The sequence below is a fragment of the Dermochelys coriacea genome, chromosome 7 (assembly GCF_009764565.3).
Source record: "Dermochelys coriacea isolate rDerCor1 chromosome 7, rDerCor1.pri.v4, whole genome shotgun sequence".
NCBI lineage: Eukaryota > Metazoa > Chordata > Testudines > Dermochelyidae > Dermochelys > Dermochelys coriacea.
The window spans coordinates 29,547,690-29,567,430 of record NC_050074.1 but is presented as its reverse complement, the minus strand read 5'-3'; the positions used below and the strand labels follow the sequence as shown (position 1 = coordinate 29,567,430).

Genomic DNA, 19,741 nt, shown 5'->3' with positions numbered 1-19,741 from the left:
TCCAGGTCAATTAAGACACCTGGGGCCAATTAAGAACTTTCCAGAAGGCAAGGAGAATGCTAGGTTGATTGGGACACCTGAAGCCAATCAGGAGCTGGCTGAAACTAGTTAAAAGCCTCCCAGTTAGTCAGGTGGGGGTGCATGTCAGGAGCTGTGGGAAGAAGTTGCACTGTTGGAGAGGCTGAGTAGTACACACCATATCAGGCACAAGGAAGGAGGCCCTGCGGTAAGGGTGAAGTGGAGCTTGAGGAAGTGAGGGCTGCTGTGGGGGAAGGAGCCCAGGGAATTGTATATGTCATGTTTCTAAAAGGTCAGCTACCATAGCTATTTCTAATCGGGTCCCTGGGTTGGAGCCCGGAGTAGAGGGTGGGCCAGGGCTTCCCCCCCCCCCCACCTTTGCCCCCTGGATTAATCACTGAAACTGGGAGACAACAGAGACTGTGCAAGGAAGGATAACTTCTCCTCACCTTCCTCACTGGCTTATGATGAAAATGGCTCAGTAGACTGTGACCCTTGTCCCTAGAGAGAGAAGGGTTACATGGAGGGTCACAGTGAGCCTCGGAGGCTTGCGAAATCCGCCAGGAAATGCGGGACCCATGGAGGCAAGGACAGAGTATTGTCACAGATTTAAATTGTATACACTCATGCCCTCTGCACAGGGGGACAGGTCCTCTTAATCCCAAATCCCTTTTCAAGAAGGCCTGTGGACGAAACCATTGCATGGAACTGCCAGTAGTAATCCCATAGTATTCCAGATCCTCATGTTAATCCCACATGACACTGCACAGCCTCATACACATCCCCCTATCAGATGGGCAAGCTCCAGAAACAGCAGCAAAGACAGTTACATTAATTTTATTTCAAAAATTTAATATTAAAAAGGCATCCATATATTTGCTCCGAGTGCCCTGCCATCTATTCAAAATTACAAAGTCAGAACAGCCATCTCAGTCAGCCTCATCCCTTCTACAGGGTAGCATTCCCTGGCATTACATAGAAGAGAAAAAAAACAAAAACAAAAAAACTGTGAATACTATGGTTGCAAAGTCAAGCACTCAGAGGTTAGGGAATTCTGGAATTGCAAAAGCCTGTGCAATCTTGGTTCAGCCCTCAGGAGCCTTGCCTAACTTCACACAAGAAGCCTGTGCAAGAGCCAGCAATGGAAGCCAAGAGGAGACTACTAGATCCCAGCCCTCATATCTAAATTTTCTTTCACTTAGAATCATAGAATATCAGAGTTGGAAGGGACCTCAGGAGATCATCTAGTCCAACCCCCCACTCAAAGCAGGCACAATCCCCATTTTTTTTTTGCCCCAGATCTCTAAATGGCCCCCTCAAGGATTGAACTCACAACCTTGGGTTTAGCAGGCCAATACTCAAACCACCGAGCTACTTCTTACAACCCTTCTCCTAGTTCATACCCCATACTGTTCAATGGTGAGGCAAGGGAACTGTTGAACTAGTATTAGGTAATTCTGTATTTACCCTACCATAATGCATACACACAAGGGGGCCAAATTAAGGTTCCTTAAGTAACTTTAATTCTCTCATTTCCCTAGCTTTTGAGAGCTCCACTCTGCAACCTCAACTTCCTTTTAAGGTAGGGTGTTTGCACGTGGATTCCTGGGGTTTTAAAAAGGAAAATTGAGAAAAACCCAAATTCCATCATTTAGAATCGTATCTAACATCTGCTAGGGTCACCAGCAGAATTGGAACCGAAGATCTTTAGCTAAAAGTGAGAGAGATCTGTGCTGTGTATCTAAAGGAGTAACTTCTTTTTTTGGACTTGCCACGAGAAGGGGACATGTCATGGGGCATGACTGCCCTGTAGCACTGCCGGCGTTCCCTGCCTCAGTTTCCTCCTCACAGGTGTTCACGTGGCTCAGCCGTGCAGGTGGGTGAACCTGAGTTCAATCCTTTTTCAGGGGTAACAAGTCCCAACAAACAACCCAAACAAATAAGCCCCAAAGACCAGAAGAACCTTTATCTGAAAGCCACCGCTGGGCTCTGTTCCCGTCCAGTAGGTTGTTCCCTAACAAGGAGCCCCAGCGCTCCTCCTGGAGCTGGGTAATTCAGTCAGTTATTACCTCTCTCCTTAAGCTAGGAGTTCCCAGGTCTCTCCTTGAAGCTGAACTGTAATTTAGCCCTCAGTAGGACCTGGGATAGCTTCTGCCTCAGCTGGCCCTTCTCTCTTCCCTCCCCCCACCCACATCCTCAGAGTCAGAGGATTCAGTAGGCCAGCCTTCTTTTGGTAGTGTCTGCCCTGCTATGAGGGAGGAGGCAGGATTTATTCTAGTCTCCTTCTCCCAGCTCATCCCCAGATGGTTGGATGAGAGGGGAGCCTTGCCCCACCCTCTCTAGAAGCCTCCTGCTCCTGGCCTTTAAAGACACAATGATGGGATTTCCTCCCAAACACCTTTTAGAAAGGAAGTGGTCCTGGGACCATCAATAACTCCTACAGCCTTGTGTATGTATTATATATAATCAGGCCCTTCAAAATCTTGAAGTGCCACATGATTTGATGGGGGTAAACTGATCCTTAGGCACCATTATCCTTAAGAGGGCAAACTACTCTGGCACAGGACATAATAGCTCTTTGCTAGACAGCAACAGAACGTTAGGAATCAGAAGTCTGAGGCTGTATTCCTGACTCTGGAGGGGGTTGTCATCCAAGGGTTACAAACAGCCACCCACAGAAATCTGGCTCATTTGTTCTGAAAGGCAGTGTGGCTAAGCAGATGAATCTGTCGTACTCAGGACCTGTGTTCTAGTCCCAGCTCTCCCAGAAGTGAGCTTATTGTAAAACTTTGTTACCCCATCTGTAAAATGGGAGAATGTGAAGGGAGGGGCAAAATAATAGTTGCAAGCCTTTTAAGGTAGAGGGCATGAGGGCTTTTGCTAAGAATTTAGGGCCATGAAGTGCATAAAATACCCGTGGATGTTGTACAACTGACACAGAAACCAGCATGCCGTGTTAATTCTGCCCAAAGCACGATTGGCTTGTGAAGCCTGGAAACAAATGACCTGTGGATCGCATGTAATAGCTGCAAGTCCCATTAAGATGTTCACTGCTGAGTCCTGTAGCTGTGGAGGACCTCAGCAACACTGTTGGGAGAAGTGGTTTCACGTTCTCTCTCCAAGTGCCAATGATAAGTCTAAAATCCATTCAGGAACTAGTGCAGGAGATATGCACTGCTTACAAAGTGAGTGGCTCTTTACAGAGAGCACAGGACACTTGTGCTCCAGAATTGGTTACTAGCTAGCTTCTGCATAGACTTCAAGGTACCCATGTAGGACCATGCTGGGAGGAAGTGGGCACTTTCCAGCTTTGCTGTATGTTAGGCCAACACGGCAGAAGATTTTTATTCCATTACTAAGGGAACTTGTGAGTCACTGTAATTCTTACATAATTGAGCTTAATTTTTTGCTTTTCATTTTATTTCAGAGATCTGAACCATTGACCCTTCCTCTAAGTACTTGTGCACGTGAGCCAGTTAAACTTGGACACAGAAAAGGAGAAGCTGAAGTTCTTCAAGCCAGCATTTTTCTGTTTCCTTCAAATGACTTGTTTTCTGTGCCTGGGATTTTCATCCTATTAAATATGTAATATGTTGAGTTTCTAATGGAAAGGTTGAGTGTTTTAACTGCTAGTTCACTGACTCTACCTTCGAAGAGTCTGACATCTCAATTTCTATAGAACTGGAGGAGTTCTTCAGAGAAATATGCAATGTGAATGAATTCAACAGGGAACATAAAACGATGGCATGAGCTCCAAAGGCGTCTTGGACTACACACTTTTTGTGCCTTCTGTTTTCTTGATGGATGAGAAGTTACACAACAAAATTGCTGTCATTTTCACTATGGAAGCCAAGGGTCTTAAGTGCTGGCACAGTCATACTGTCCTAACCTCTCTCAGTTGTAGCTAGGTATTTGTATTCCATATTGCTGTAGCGGAATGCCTTTATGTTGTCTGAAGATGGCCATGCCTAATTTTCCCTCTCTTCCTAGAGAGCGGTTTTTCTCTTCAGCTAAACCAAAAACTCCACCTCTTCCAAGATGACAGGAATCCAGTAGGAACAAAAGTTAACAAGCTTTCCTTTGCCCAGTTTTTCTCTCAAGTACTCATTGGCCCAGTTTCTCTGTCGTTGGATCACAAGGGCCTGCATAAACCTTCCCTCCCCTTGGCATAGGGTCCCACAAGTAGACCCTTTGCATAGTTTCTCACTCTCAGTCGCTGCTCTTCTCCAATCCATACAGGATGATTATTATCCACAGCTCTAGCACCCCTTGAAAAGGCTTGTAAAAATGCTACCATATTTAGGCACCACTGAGTAACTTAAGGACAGAGGGTGACATTCATCCCTGCACAGAGGGCAGGGCAAGGCCTGTAAGGTATTAAGTCACACCTAACCTATCAAATTACGATACAGAGGGGCAAATTTCCCTCCGAGAAAAAGCCGTATCTCTGCACTTATTTGATTTTGTGAGTTTGTGACCGATTAAATTTATTACTTAAAAAAAAAGTTAAAAAGAGATAAGAAAAAGATCCTCAAGGGCTCATGTTCCCTGCTGGCACAGGAAGCAAAAGTTTTTCAGAGGGCATACTGTTGCTGGCAATGGTGTATATTGCGAGTTTTGCCGCTTAAAGTATTTTAATCCTTTTACTTCTAATTGATCTTACTTGCAAGTAGAAGGATTTTAGTGTCCTTGCATTTTAACTTTCTTGTACATATAAATTGATAATATATTTCTTGTGTTATCACTTTATTTTATACATTTGTAGCCCAAAGTGTAAGCTTGTAGGAGAGTTAACAGCAGCACTCATGTACAGTTTTAAATTGATAATCCTCTCTTCTAGTTATGACTAACTGGACTTAGACTTGTGTACTGTAGGTTACATAAGAATTATCCTTTAACCAGAAACAAAGCAACAAAGTTACTGTTTTTCTATATTGCTAGTAGCAAAATATATACATACAAGCAACATAGAAGAATATTAAGCTTTGACCAGAAACCAATCAAGAAAAGTTTTTCTGCAAGATTTCTGGCAAATACTTCTTCTAATGACATGTTGTATATATTTAAATGTAGCTTGGAGCAGCTGTGAGATGAGGCACTTAGCACAAGTTTCCCCAACATTTAATTTGTCTTCTATTAAAATTAATGAAGGAATATCAGAATGTACCTGTATTATAGAATATTCTCAATATTGTATTGCAATGTGTTGACTGGTAAAACATCATTGCTTGACTGCTTAAAATAAAGATTTTCTTCCATTTAAAAAAAAAAAAAAAGCAAAAAACAAAACATCCAACAATAGTAAAACTGCAGGTGGAACCCTTCTGAACATGTAGTTACCATAAATAAATATCAGCAAGTGGCTTTGATATACACGCTTTGAGTGTACCGCATGTGTAAAGGTAGCAAAATATAGTACAGCCTCATGGTGTAACCCTAACTAGATAGCCGTGGGAAGATTAGATTGCAGTGGGAAGACAAATGATTCTGACCCTTTAACTCAGGTTGGGATCCTAATTATTTCTGATTGCAGAATAGCATGAATTTTTCTAAGTGCAACTTTCCTCTTTTTATTGGTAAATAAATAATTCTTACTTTTGTTTCTGGTTCTCATTTACTCTCCACCTTCAGACATTTTATTACCCGAGAGTGCACACCTGATGTAAATGACTCCATTGACCTCACTGGAATTTCTGCTGCTTGCACCAGGTTGGAATTTGGCCCAGGCTATTTCTAATTCCCTCCTCCCCATCCTTACAGACACAGAACGCCAAAGGCTCATTTCACCCTTAAGTACCTTTCACTGGCTAACAGTTGTGGTTGAGAAGTACAAGGGACTCAATTTCTTACTACCTGCAGACTCATGCTGCTGCTTCTGCTGCATTAAGCAGCCTCTGGGGACCTGGGTTTTTTACTCACCATCACAGAACACTTATCTCTAGAGCAATCCTTGGGGCTTCTGTATGACTTGACCAAATCAGTTTCCCATCCCTTTATTTATTCTAAATTCTCACAGCATTTTCTAGATTTCTGTGTTTGCTTCATTTGTCTCCTCCATTCCGTCTGTCTCTCTTTCCTTTTCACTATCTCCAATTTTTGTATATTCGCTTTCCATTCCTTTTTAGGTTTCTTCTTGCTACTTGACCTTCAATCTCACTGTCAACCAGCTGTTTCCGTGGTTTTGCCTTGAAAACATCACAGGAACAGCTGTTATAGTATTTTCCAGAAAGATATCCCACCCTCTAGCTGTTTATGTTATATCAGGGGGGAGAGAATCTACTGGATCCAAAACACCAAGTGGTGAAATTATGGCTGGGTACAGTCTGTTCCCAATGGATTCTGGGGAAAATGTACCCTAGCTAAAAAATGTTCTCTCTTGGCTATTGAGAACTAGGCATATGTATCCAGAAATTAAGAGCCAGATTTCTAAGACAGCTGAGGACCTACCACAGCAGCCAGATTTTCTAGAGAGCTCAGCTCCCATTTACCCAGCATGCTGAGCTCTTGAAAATCTGGACACCAAGTGTCAAATGGGAGCTGCTGCTGCTATTCAACTCTGTAAAGTTGGCCTCAACTGTGGTTTGAGCACATAAAAAGAAAAGAAAAAAAATTCAGACCCTGAGTAAACACCCTCACTGTTGTCCTTAGATTTGAATAACTTTTGCCAGCTGAAAGGGCTGATGTTTTATTGCCATGTTTTTACTGCAATTAAATGAGAATAGCAAAATGTCTTCAGTCATGCAATCTATGTTTTTAAGACATTGAGGCCTTTAAAGAGCATGTATTTTTTATCAGGCAAAATCTTCTCCAAGTTGGTTTCACCTATAAATAATTTAGTCACATTAAAAAAATTCTTATTGGGCACCTATTTAAAATCCTAGATGAACATCTCTTAGTAGTATCAGAAAAATGCATCATTTTCTACAGCTTCTTGGTCTATTAAGCTTTCCCCATTATGTCCCCATGGTCAAAAACTGCTTGTTTCTAGGCAAAAGTTTCAGTTAAAAACAAATCATCAATAATGAAGCAAGATGAGCTTTTACTGGCCATCTTGGTTCATATCAGTTCATCTTGCTCTGTATTCAGCAAAATGGAAGTAGGGTAAGAGTTACACAGGCTGTTTAGGTTATGTTTATCAGTACTTTCAGTTCTAGGGCTGTTTAATGGTGCAGCTCTCTTGGTTCATTTTAATTCACTTCACCAAGTTACAATGACCAAATATACTGGTCTGCAAAGTTATTCTAGGGTGTATGTTCAAAAACTCCTAAACAGCTGGAAGTTGTTCTCCAGCAGAATGTTGCTATAAAGTGGACTGAAGAGGTAAATGTATCTCTGGTTTTTTTCAACCTTTACTCAGAAAGAGAATAATAATAATAAAAAAATCCGTAAAACTCTACCCCTGCACACTGCCAAGAGCTGCACAGCTTAGTGTATGCCAGTACTTGCTTGTTTTGATAGGTGTGTGTGTAGATTTGCTTTGGAACTCAGTTCTTTCACATATGGCCACTGTTCTGTGCCCAGGAAAAGTTCTCCATTGGACATCTTTTCTTGGTCTCTTTGCCTTGTGATGGCTGTGTCACAGGATCCTGTAAATGAGGGAGGCCCAGAGCCGCTGTGCCAGAACAGGTGCTCTGAGTTTGGCCAGATAACAGGGTCGAGCAGCACCTGGGGCTAAGGGATCATGGACAAATCAGAGAGGAGACAGGCTTGGTGAATGAGAGTTGGATGAGCGGGAGTCGGGGCAGGCGAAAGCTACCACAGAACTGTGGAAGGTGTTTCCTGGGGGAAGGTTGAAGGCAGGGAGAGCAGCAAGAGGGGTTTGCTGGCTGACCTCCCCAAGCTAGAGTCAGGGGGCCAGACAAGACTGAAGGCAAGGGAGCAGCAGGGCAGAATACCTGCTGATATCTCCACAGTGGAGAGCTGGATTTAGGGGAACAGCGAGAGGAGCAGGGGGAGAAAGGGATGGTCCCTGGGTAAGGATGATCTCCCAGTAAGGTGTAAAAAGAAAAGGAGTATTTGTGGCACCTTAGAGACTAACAAATTTATTAGAGCATAAGCTCTCATGAGCTACAGCGAAAGCTTATGCTCAAATAAATTTGTTAGTCTCTAAGGTGCCACAAGTACTCCTTTTCTTTTTGCGAATTCAGACTAACACGGCTGCTACTCTGAAACCAGTAAGGTGCGTTGGGGTTCCTGCTGGGAAGCGTGGTGTTGCAATCCAGCTGGAAGGCTGGGATAGCTGTCCTGGCAGAGGAAGAGAAGAGGGCTAATAGGAGCCTACATGTGGTGGAAGACACTGGAGAATAGTATGGTTGCACTCCCAGCAGAGAGGCTGGGGGCGTTCCTGCTGGGAAGAGCAGTCTTAAGAACTAGATTCCTGGGGAGTGGGGAAGATATGGACTATGTTTTGGGACTTCTGTTACAGACTATTTGCATTATGTTTTATAATAAACTGACCCCAAGACTGGGTGTTATTTAATCTAGAGCCCAGTGTAGAAGACATGTGTTGTGCTGTGGTCTGTCATGGGAGGGTACTTCAGGCATGGTTGCCCCCCGACAGGTTGTCAAACCCAAAAAACTAAGTGATTTCATACACTTGGTAATATACAGTACTGTAATCTGAATAATAATTGAGATTATTTGGGAAACCATTGTCAGGTGGAATTGCAGATTCCAGGCAGTTTGTCTGACTCACGTTACCAGGAAATTGTGTGGAAAGTCTGGCCCCCATTTTATCCATGGCTGCTGCTGTCACAAGTTACGTCTAGCCCAGTAACATTATATTAGTAGCTGAAAGGCCCTGCTGCCACATGGATGTGGCAATTGGGCCCAGTAATGCACCATCTGTGCAGTCTCCATGATACTACCAATGAAATTGTTGCATGTAAATTACCTGTAAGGTAAGGGAGGCGATTGGTTGAGTTACCTCTAATATCAAAATGGCGTAGGCCTCTTGGCAAGGCATAGATATAACAGGAAGGCATGTAATATGGTAGAGAACTTAAAAATGAGATAAACAGCAAATCCTAGCGATGATCGAACCTGGTGATATTCTGAACCAAAGAGCTCACAGCCCTGCTTGAAGCTGCTTTCATCACTTCACATTGGCTCCACAGACAGTCTAGGTTTCCGAGTAATAGTCCTGGAATCTTATTATAAAAGTACTGCACCATTTTAACACGTCTCTCAGTAAAACAAAGGCATATCAAGCAAGTAATTCTGATACATTATAGTGACAAGCCTGACAGAATAGGCTGGTTTACTGCAGGCCAATGGGAGCAATTACTAGTGAACAGCTAATACCATAATTCGGTGACTTGTATTGACTGGATTACCTATATTACACCTGATTCCAATAAAAATATTATACACTGGTGAATAATCCATTTGTTGGCTTATGACTCTATAGTTCCTCCTGTGATGTTTCTGAAATGCTACAGTTTTGCTCTGATTTCTCACGTGCATGCAATAGGGAGACAGCTACTCAGGGTATGTCTGCACTGCAGTGTAAGCCTACCTCCCAACCCAATTTCCATCTACACACAAGTCACACTAACCCAGGGCTTGGACCCCACGGGAATGGAAGGTCCAAGGCTGGGTCAAGTCAGGACCCAGGAATCAAGCTCTAGCACTTTGAAGTGCAGATGCAGCCACACTGAACTTGTGCTCTGGGAGTCCACCAAAAGTACCCACAATCCCACAGGCCAACTATCTTTGTCCTCAGATGGTCAAGTTTGGTGGACAGTCCAGTTTTCCCATACTGCACCATGAACAAAGGACTAGAGCTGCCACATTTTGGGAGGGTGCTAGGAAGTCTGAAATAGGATGGTTGGACTCAGGCCTGCATAATTCAGCAAGATGCTGGAGCTCCAAGTTGGAATCCAGCGTTCAACAACTTCTAACCTGGAGTTACAAATGAGCGTCGACACTCAAGCTCTAGGTTAACAAACTCAGGGTCTGCTAACTTGAGTTCTATTGACTCTGGGCTTTGACTGAAGTGTAGGCATACCCTCAATGACGACACAGGCAAGAAGGTTTTCATGCCCTTTTTTCCCCCGCCCAAGAAGCTGTACGGACTATATTGCACATATGAAAAACTCCTGTTGCACTAGTGTCAGATGGGGGGGATGGTGTTGGGTTTTTAGTTTTGTTTGTTTGTTTTTTTAAAAAAAAACAAAAACAAAGGACAGATGCTGTGACAGTGAGGAAGTTAAAGATGAAAAACAGTCATGCAAGCAGAACTTGCACTGTGAAAATGCCACTTTCACAACAGGTCATCTGAGTATCAGGAAAAAAACAAATATCTAGACCGAATATTAGAAACCCATAAAAGTGAGATGGGAATTAGAGGAGAGATCTCCTTGGCCTAGTGATCATGCTCTGTATTACCAATCAAAGGAATCAGGTTTCTTTTCCATCCTAGTCTTTTGCTTCCTGTGGCTGAGAGTGGGATGTATCAGTTAGGGACCCTCATTGCTCTGCTAAGACTGTAGGAAGCTGGGCAGCAAAAAGGTTGCTTCAGATTTTGGCATTAGCTGCTTCTGGAGTGTATCCTACTGTAGGGGATGACTCCTAGCTGCCTCTGTGTGCTCTCCCACCCACCTCATCCTAGCCTGGAGATCCAAATTTCAAAGTTTATTCTTCACCTTGGCATTCCCCTTGTAGAAAAGGGTCTGTAGAATTTAATTCATCTATTCATTTTCTGTAGCAAAGTAGCAGCCGTGTTAGACAGTATCTGCAAAAAGAAAAGGAGTACTTGTGGCATCTTAGAGACTAACATTTATTAGTGCATAAGTTTTCGTGAGCTACAGCTCACTTCATCGGATGCGTACAGTGGAAAATATCGTGGGAAGATTTTATATACAGAGAGAACATGAAACAATGGGTGTTACCATACAGACTGTAACAAGAATGAAAGGTGAGCTATTACCAGCAAGAGAGCAGCGGGGGATGGGGGGGGAAGAGACCTTTTGTAGTGATAATCAAGGTGGGCTGTCTGATTTGTGTCCATTTATTCTTTTACATAGAGACTGTCCAGTTTGGCCAATGTACATGGCAGAGGGGCATTGCTGGCACATGACAGCCCCCCAACCTGAAGCAAATACTCGCCAGCAACCACACACCACACAACAAAAACACTAACCCAGAAACCTATCCTTGCAACAAAGCCCATTGCCAATTGTGTCCACATATCTATTCAGGGGACACCATCATAGGGCCTAATCACATCAGCCACACGATCAGATTGTTCACCTGCGCATCTACCAATGTGATATATGCCATCATGTGCCAGCAATGCCCCTCTGCCATGTACATTGGCCAAACTGGACAGTCTCTACGTAAAAGAATAAATGGACACAAGTCAGACATCAAGAATTATAACATTCAAAAACCAGTCGGAGAACACTTCAATATCTTTGGTCACTCAATTACAGACCTAAAAGTGGCAATTCTTCAACAAAAAAACAGGACTCCAACAAGAGACTGCTGAATTGGAATTAATTTGCAAACTGGATACAATTAATTTAGGCTTGAATAAAGACTGGGAGCGGATGTGTCATTGCACAAAGTAAAACTATTTCCCCTTGTTTATTTCCCCCCCTACTGTTCTTGTCTACTGCTGGAAATGGCCCACCTTGATTATCACTACAAAAGGCTCCCTCCCACCCCACCCCCCACTCTCCTGCTGGTAATAGCTCACCTTTCCTGATCACTCTTGTTACAGTCTGTATGGTAACGCCCATTGTTTCATGTTCTCTGTGTATATAAAATCTACCCACTATATTTTCCACTGTATGCATCCGATGAAGTGAGCTGTAGCTCACGAAAGCTTATGCTCTAATAAATGTGTTAGTCTAAGGTGCCACAAGTACTCCTTTTCTTTTTTCTGTAGTACTTTCAAGTCCTCTAATATAATTATGCTACAGTAATAAGGAATATTCCTGTTCATTCTATAGGCTGCTTTAGTAAATCTATAAAAATAGTTGTGTTTAATAAGTTTGAAGACTACTTTCTATATACGTTTACTCCTATTATAGAAGGGTTTTTGATAGGTCTACAATCCTATTTATTCACATAACAGATATTTCATGGCCAGTGACAGTACTGTTTTCCCTGTACTACCCCACCAATATGCCTCAACCCTGATTGGCAAGGTCCACCACTCAGGCTGAGAGAATAATCCAGTATTTCTATGCCCATTTACTCCTTGTCAGATTTTGTAAGGCTGCAAGGAAAAACACAGCTGTATTCAAAGGCGTGACACAGAGATGGAAGGCTCCATGTTCCGTAACCAAAGCCATGAACTCCCTGTTCTACCTACAAGGGATGACTAAAGAAAGCAATATGATTAATTAGGGGTACTCTTACACTACTTTGTTACAGTGTTTGCCAATCAACGGGTAGGGAATTTGTTTAACAGGTCATATAGTAACTCTTTGAATGTTCTTTCTACTCTATAGGAACTACAGTTATCACCATTAAACCAATATCTGTGAACAGTTACCACAGAGAGATATCTGAGCCACCACATTTCCCTAACAGAGCAGGAAACAACTAGTATCTGAGATACTACCACATGGTAATTGTATGCAAATGAATTTATAATAGAAGCAAATGTAGTTTAGATCACTTTTGGGGATATACATATTAGTTGGACTTTCTCCACTGGTGGTTTTTCCCTATTAAAAAAGCTTCAAGTCATCTACCCGCCCTCTGCCTTAAAAATGCAATATTTTGCATTGCACTGGTATCAGAGGAAAAGCCGGGTAGTGTTCTGGGCACTGAAATGTTGTCAGGGAGTCCAGCAAAATGTGTGTGTGGATTTGTATGTGACTAGACACTCAGTTATGATCAATTCAGTAACCAACACTCTTCATTTTGGACCTCATCCCAAGAGATGCTGAACAAACATGACATCTTCATCATCTGGACCCATGGAAAAGAAGCCCTTGAGGAATTCCACCATGATTTCAACAATTTCCATCCCACCATCAACTTCAGCCTGGACCAGTCCACACAAGAGATCCACTTCCTGACACTACGGTGCTAATACGCAATGGTCACATAAACCACCACCCTATATCAGAAACCTACTGACCGCTATTCCTACCTACATGCCTCTAGCTTTCATCCAGATCATACCACACGATCCATTGTCTACAGCCAAGCTCTACGATATAACCGCATTTGCTCCAACCCCTCAGACAGAGACAAACACCTACAAGATCTCTATCATGCATTCTTACAACTACAATACCCACCTGCTGAAGTGAAGAAACAGATTGACAGAGCCAGAAGAGTACCCAGAAGTCACCTACTACAGGACAGGCCCAACAAAGAAAATAACAGAACGCCACTTGCCATCACCTTCAGCCCCCAACTAAAACCTCTCCAACGCATCATCCAGGATCTACAGCCTCTCCTGAAGGACAACCCATCACTCTCACAGATCTTGGGAGACAGGCCAGGCCTTGCTTACAGACAGCTCCCCAACCTGAAGCAAATACTCACCAGCAACCACACACCACACAACAGAACCACTAACCCAGGAACCTATCCTTGCAACAAAGCCTGTTGCCAACTCTGTCCACATATCTATTCAGGGGACACCATCATAGGGCCTAATCACACCAGCCACACTATCAGAGGCTCGTTCACCTGCGCATCTACCAATGTGATCTATGCCATCATGTGCCAGCAATGCCCCTCTGCCATGTACATTGGTCAGACTGGACAGTCTCTACATAAAAGAATAAATGGACACAAATCAGACGTCAAGAATTATAACATTCAAAAACCAGTCGGAGAACATTTCAATCTCTCCGGTCACTCGATTACAGACCTGAGGGTGGCTATCCTTCAACAAAAAAACTTCAAAAACAGACTCCAATGAGAGACAGCTGAATTGGAATTAATTTGCAAACTGGATATAATTAACTTAGGCTTGAATAGAGACTGGGAATGGATGAGTCATTACACAAAGTAAAACTATTTCCCCATGTTATTTCTCCCCCCCCACCCCACTGTTTGAAAAGTTTTCCTCCTTCCCCCCCCCCCCCCGCTGCTGGTGATGGCTCATCTTAAGTGATCACTCTCCTTACAGTGTGTATGATAAAACCCATTGTTTCATGTTCTCTGTGTGTGTATATAAATCTCCCCACTGTATTTTCCACCAAATGCATCCGATGAAGTGAGCTGTAGCTCACGAAAGCTTATGCTCAAATAAATTTGTTAGTCTCTAAGGTGCCACAAGTACTCTTTTTCTTTTTACAATTCTCATTGATGTCAAGCACTTCTCTAGTTTCAGGCCATGACTGTGCTCATTACATCTCCAGGGATTTAAATATATATTTTAATGTTTCCCATACAAACTAGAATTTCCACAATCTTTCTGAGCTGGGATTGCATTTGTTATTACTTTCAGCCATGGAGCTATTATCTGATCATCTTTCTTCCACGGGAAAATCGTGCATCATTGGGTAACTAGCAATACAATGTCAATATATTAAGAGCCAAATTCTGCCCTTGGAGGCACTGAGCATACAAATGAGGGCAGAATTTGGCCTTAGGTTTTGTCTACAACTAGGAGACTGCATAAGGAAGAATATATTGTAATGTAACTTGAATTTTTCTTGAAATAATTAAAGGCTAAAAGTCTCTGTTTCTGGTAATGTAATGTGTCACTGGCTGTATAACAAAAACCAAAAAAAACTGAATTCCAAAATGTGAATTGTACATGTCTGATAATAAACCAAAGCTAAATAACTACTTTGGATAGTCACTGACTTGGGGACAATAACCGAGATCTATTCTGTTCTCACTCAGACTGGCTCCTATCGACCATGCTGGGAGCTTGCTTCAGTAAACCAAAAGTTAGTGAGAAGCCAAGATTTGGCCCCTTAGTGAACATAATAATTACCCTAAATATTGCATCAATTGGTGGGGTTATTTTTGGCTTGTTCCCTCCCATCTTCTAGACATTTCCTCCCTAATCTCACTTTCCCATCTTTTCCTTCATAAGTCTACAGTTGCTACTTGGACTAAGAGTTTTTTCCATTACAATTATTGCTTATTAGCTACCTAAATCGTCATCCCTTATAAACCTTTTAATTCCTTTGATTTCTTCATCATCACAATCTTCCTTTGAAGGTATTTATAAGAATATTTGTTTGGTAACTTATCTTTAAAATTTAAAGGATTCTTATCTGGAGATTATACAAACTGCTATTTATTACTGCTGAGCAAATTTATTTTGGCTAATAGTTTATTTGTTCAAAAATGCAGTTTTGGTCCCTATTTGCAAATTTGTCAAAAAATTTCAAACAAACTGAAAAAAAATCAAAGTGTTTCAATAATATCCAGGCACATTGCCAAAACATTCCAAGTTTCCAACCAGAGTCACAAAACAGGTGGAGATGTAGCTGTTGGTTGTCTAATAGCTTTTAGCCCATTACTAATGACTATGAAGAGTCATTGGGCCAGGCAAAGTTTGAGAATGACTCTATAGTCTGATGGTTAAGGAACTGACCTAGGATTTGAGAAAACCCAAGTGCAAATCCTTGCTCCAATGACTGACTAATTAGTTACACACAGTGGGACAGCTTTAAACAGGACAGACTGAGAAAGACCTATGCCACAGTATCCCATCTCAGTGGTGAGGGCACTCTGTTACAGTGTGGGAGACACAAGTTGGTTCACATCAGGCAAAGGGGGAAATTAAACCCTAGTCTACCACTTCCCAGGTGAATGCTCTAATCATTGGGGGAAAAAGTTGTAAGGAGATCATCTCTCCCTCCCCACCCTGTTGTGTTAATCTAATTTTCTTTTGATTTTATTAAAATGCCCCAAAATTAAATAAAATATTTGCATCAGATCAAATAAAACACTATGTTCAACCTGAAAAAAAAATCCACTAGTTGCCCAGTTCTGCTATTCACTGCATGGATATACTTATAGATCAGAGTGGATTACTGGAGCCCCCAGACCTGTCTCACAACCCTTTGTTCAGTAGAGGAAGTAGCATGCCCAAGAGCTGTTTGTACGTGCACTTACAGTACTTAGCATAGGACACTAGGTGACATGCAATCATCCAACACATGGGCACAAAGTAACATTTTTGCAGGTACAAGTGCCTATTTTTACGGGTGCAAGTGGTGTGTTTTGCTAGTCCAAAGGCTAGACCAAACCCTGACCCACAAATGTATTATTTAAAAGCCCATTGCACTATGTTGTCTAGGGATGCATTAGGTCACATTGTTCATCTCTATTAAACTGTAGTACCCATGGCAAAACTAAGCCCCGGGGGGAGGGGGAGGAAGGAAAGCCCAGTGGCCCCTGCTCCATCTCGCTTTAACAAGTAATGTAATGAGACTATATTTCTTGGAAAAAGTGATGCAGTGACTTGCCTCTATTATAAAAGGGAAGTGTCATTTCACTTTGGGGAGAATTTATAGTTTCTGGAAAGGAGAGGAAGATGATTGTGTCGTGGGCAGCCTAGGTTCTATTCCTAGCTCCACCACAGACTTCCTGTGTGACTTTGAGCAAGTTACTTGGAGCCAGATTTTTGAAGGTACTGAGACACCTACTGGGATTTCCAAAAGCACTACATGATTATCTGCATCTTTTAGTGCCTAAAAACCTTTAAACCTGACTCTGAGGGACTTGAAGTCAGATGGGAAAGCTTTGTGCCTCAGTTTCTTTATCTGAATAATGGAGACACCACCTACCTTACAGGATTTTTGTAAAGCTTAGTAAGTGGAGATTTGTAAAATGCAATGACCTCTTCAGAAGGTGCATAAATCCATAGCACAAACATTTCTGATCTTGAACTTGGACATGCCAGCTCTGGAATATCCAAAAATATATCCACCCCTTAACAGACCTGAATTTCCATCTTCTGTATAACAATCAATTTCAAGAGTATAACAGTTTCAGGAATATTTACTTTATACTGTGAACACTTTTACACTATCATCTTATTAAACATAATTAACTTCTGGAAGCACTAGTCATACATTTCAAGGTTTTATTAATCAATTCCAAATTAACATGTAGAAGCTAAACATTATACATTTGCAATAAAGAATGCTTGGGTTTAACAGCATTTTGCTCCTTCCCTTAATTAGCATGAGAGCGCATCAAAACATAGCAAGAGAAAATATGATTTTTTCCCCCAGATTGTTTTTTTTTTTGGGTGGCGAGCGAGGAAGATAATATCTAAGTTTTGACAAAATGTAATCAAGTTTTTAAGATGTCAAAAGAGATTGACCAGCTCTTGTTATCACCTTTAGGGGATTTAATTCTTTTGAAAATCTCTGTCTAGACACCTTTCAAAGTACCAACCTTAAAGGTTAGTTTCTTACATAATGCAACGCTTCAGAGTGAAATTTTATATCTGACAAGACTTCATAAACTGTTCTGACACCACTTTGCTGAGTGGCCTGTTACCCAGAGCTCTGGGTTTGCCACAGCAAGAGAAAATTGCTTTATTCCTATTTAAATAAATGTGTGGCATAACTCCCTGACAGCCAGTTAATTGCTACACAGGTAGCTTTAATCACAGAAAAGAAGCAGGTAACCAGGAATTACTCCAGGGCACTCAGATGCTGACCAGGGCATTTGCAGTTTAAGGACAATAGATGACAAACATTGTCTCCCTAGGATTATGAAGCTTTCTTATTAGCATTGCTAAGAGACCTGCCTTAATGCTTTATTTTCTAGGTATACAGTATAGTGCTATTCCACAGAGAGGGTAGGTGGTGGAGAGAAATGTCAATGCAGGAGCAGAGGGGGAGTTTCCCCACACACATCCAGATACCTCAGGCCTTTCTACCAAACACCGTTTCTCAGTTCTGCTTGGGTGTCATTTCAAAGACTACACAGAGGGCAGACCTGCTTGTCACCATGAAAGGTTTTCCTCCTTTCCCCCCCCTGCTGTTGGTGATGGCTTATCTTAAGTGATCACTCTCCTTACAGTGTGTATGATAAACCCATTGTTTCATGTTCTCTGTGTGTGTGTATATAAATCTCTCCTCTGTTTTTTCCACCAAATGCATCCGATGAAGTGAGCTGTAGCTCACGAAAGCTTATGCTCTAATAAATTTGTTAGTCTCTAAGGTGCCACAAGTACTCCTTTTCTTTTTGTAACTAGGAAGTGGCTCTGGTATCAGCTTGGTGATTATTAGGCCGGGAGACCCAGGCTGCTTCACTGCCCTCATAGGGAGAGACAGTGCAGAGCTGGCATGATGGTTATTTTGGATTACAGTTAACAAAACTGAAAAGTGTGCCACATCCCCATGTCCACTGCTCCCTCCCAGCATTGCATCGTCTTTGTCCTTGTGAGAGGGTCTGCTTACCTCTCCAATGGCAGGTACAGCCATGCCTCAGTTTCTCCCTGGTCAGTACGCTCTGTCTCACTGTTAGGAGATGCGTGCCTCTGTTTCCCCCTGGTCTTGGGTAGTTTTGCTCTTTGGGCAAAGCAGAAGTTCCCACTCCCCAGGGTAAATGAACATCCAAACAAAAGCACAACATCAATATTTGCCTCTCAACACTGTGGGCCTGCCCCAGTAGGTCCATTTCCCAGCTTGGACCACACCCCTTTCTCTAGGGTCTGTGTGACCTCAGCCATCTCTCCCTGTATCAGGGTTTTGACTCTCTTGCTGTCCATAGACAATATGACCCCTTGGTTGCAAGGTATCAGCTCACCACCTCCAGGTGCAACAGCTGAGGAGTAAGAGGTAGGGGAGCCTGTGCTTTCCTTCTATCACAGGCTCCAGCCACACAGCTGTCCCCTCTTCCATCATCTCTCCCCATTTAGGGCTACTTCCCACCTGGCTTACCCACCACTCAGTGTAGCAACACCTCAGGCAAAGTTTGTTAAACTCAGCAGCAAATTGCTATAGAGATGAATGCTGATCAGATAGGTGTTAATAGCCCCATCAGGGCATTAAGCTCTTGCAGATGGGTGAACAGAGCCTGCAGCTGTAAGTGACAGGTTTCAGAGTAGCAGCAGTGTTAGTCTGTATCTGCAAAAAGAAAAGGAGGACTTGTGGCACCTTAGAGACTAACACATTTATTTGAGCATAAGCTTTCGTGAGCTACAGCTCGCTTCATCGGATGCATCCAGCTGTAAGTGGAGAGCCAGCGGGAACTGGTTGTGCTGCAAGGGTCTTGCTAGAAATTACGCAGCAGAACTACATTTCAGGAATGGATTTACATGGTTTTTTGATCGTACATTTCCCAGGACCCTTTCACCTGACTCTTGTGCAAGGCCATCATCCCTGTGAAGCTAAGGGAAGGGTATGAATAAGATGGAGCAAAATAAACCCCATGGATTTTCCAGGTCCATTTTCTTTTCTGTGGATTTTCTCTTCAGTGGGAGGATGATCTGAGCCTTACGTATATGAAAGAGAGAGAATGTGGCATTCGCTAGTCTATTTCATGGAGCACTTGCCATTGTTAATAACATGGAATCAAATGGATCACTGCACCAGTGTTAGAATTAGGCCTGGGGCTGATGCAAATATTATCAGGGGCCATCTTCATAAGTGATCCTTCCTCCAAAGTAAGGAGGCTGGCCTGATCCAGGCTCTGTACCACTACAGGATTGGTTCTTTACTGGACCTTTACTGGTGTGCCATCCAGTGGTGTGCAAATGTCCTGAGCAGTGTGGCATGTGCAACAGAAGGGAAGAGTTTTTAACAACAAATGTTACAGTTTAAAA

The 19,741-nt window shown here is 42.5% G+C and overlaps 1 protein-coding gene and 1 long non-coding RNA gene across 2 annotated transcripts in view; one reads left to right on the top strand and one right to left on the bottom strand.

Annotated features, from left to right (window-relative positions):
- The window catches only part of NINJ1 (ninjurin 1), a 38,381-nt gene extending 32,770 nt beyond the window's left edge, over nt 1-5,611 (top strand). Inside the window, exon 4 of the mRNA XM_038411647.2 lies at nt 3,446-5,611. Within this exon, the coding sequence (XP_038267575.1) occupies nt 3,446-3,607 (162 nt within the window). The 3' untranslated portion in view covers nt 3,608-5,611. The remainder of the gene's footprint in view (nt 1-3,445) is intronic.
- Nucleotides 1-19,002, bottom strand: part of LOC122461156 — a 140,289-nt gene extending 121,287 nt beyond the window's left edge. Inside the window, exon 1 of the long non-coding RNA XR_006282926.1 lies at nt 18,375-19,002. This is a non-coding gene — a long non-coding RNA (uncharacterized LOC122461156). The remainder of the gene's footprint in view (nt 1-18,374) is intronic.
- Nucleotides 19,003-19,741: the final 739 nt, after the last annotated feature.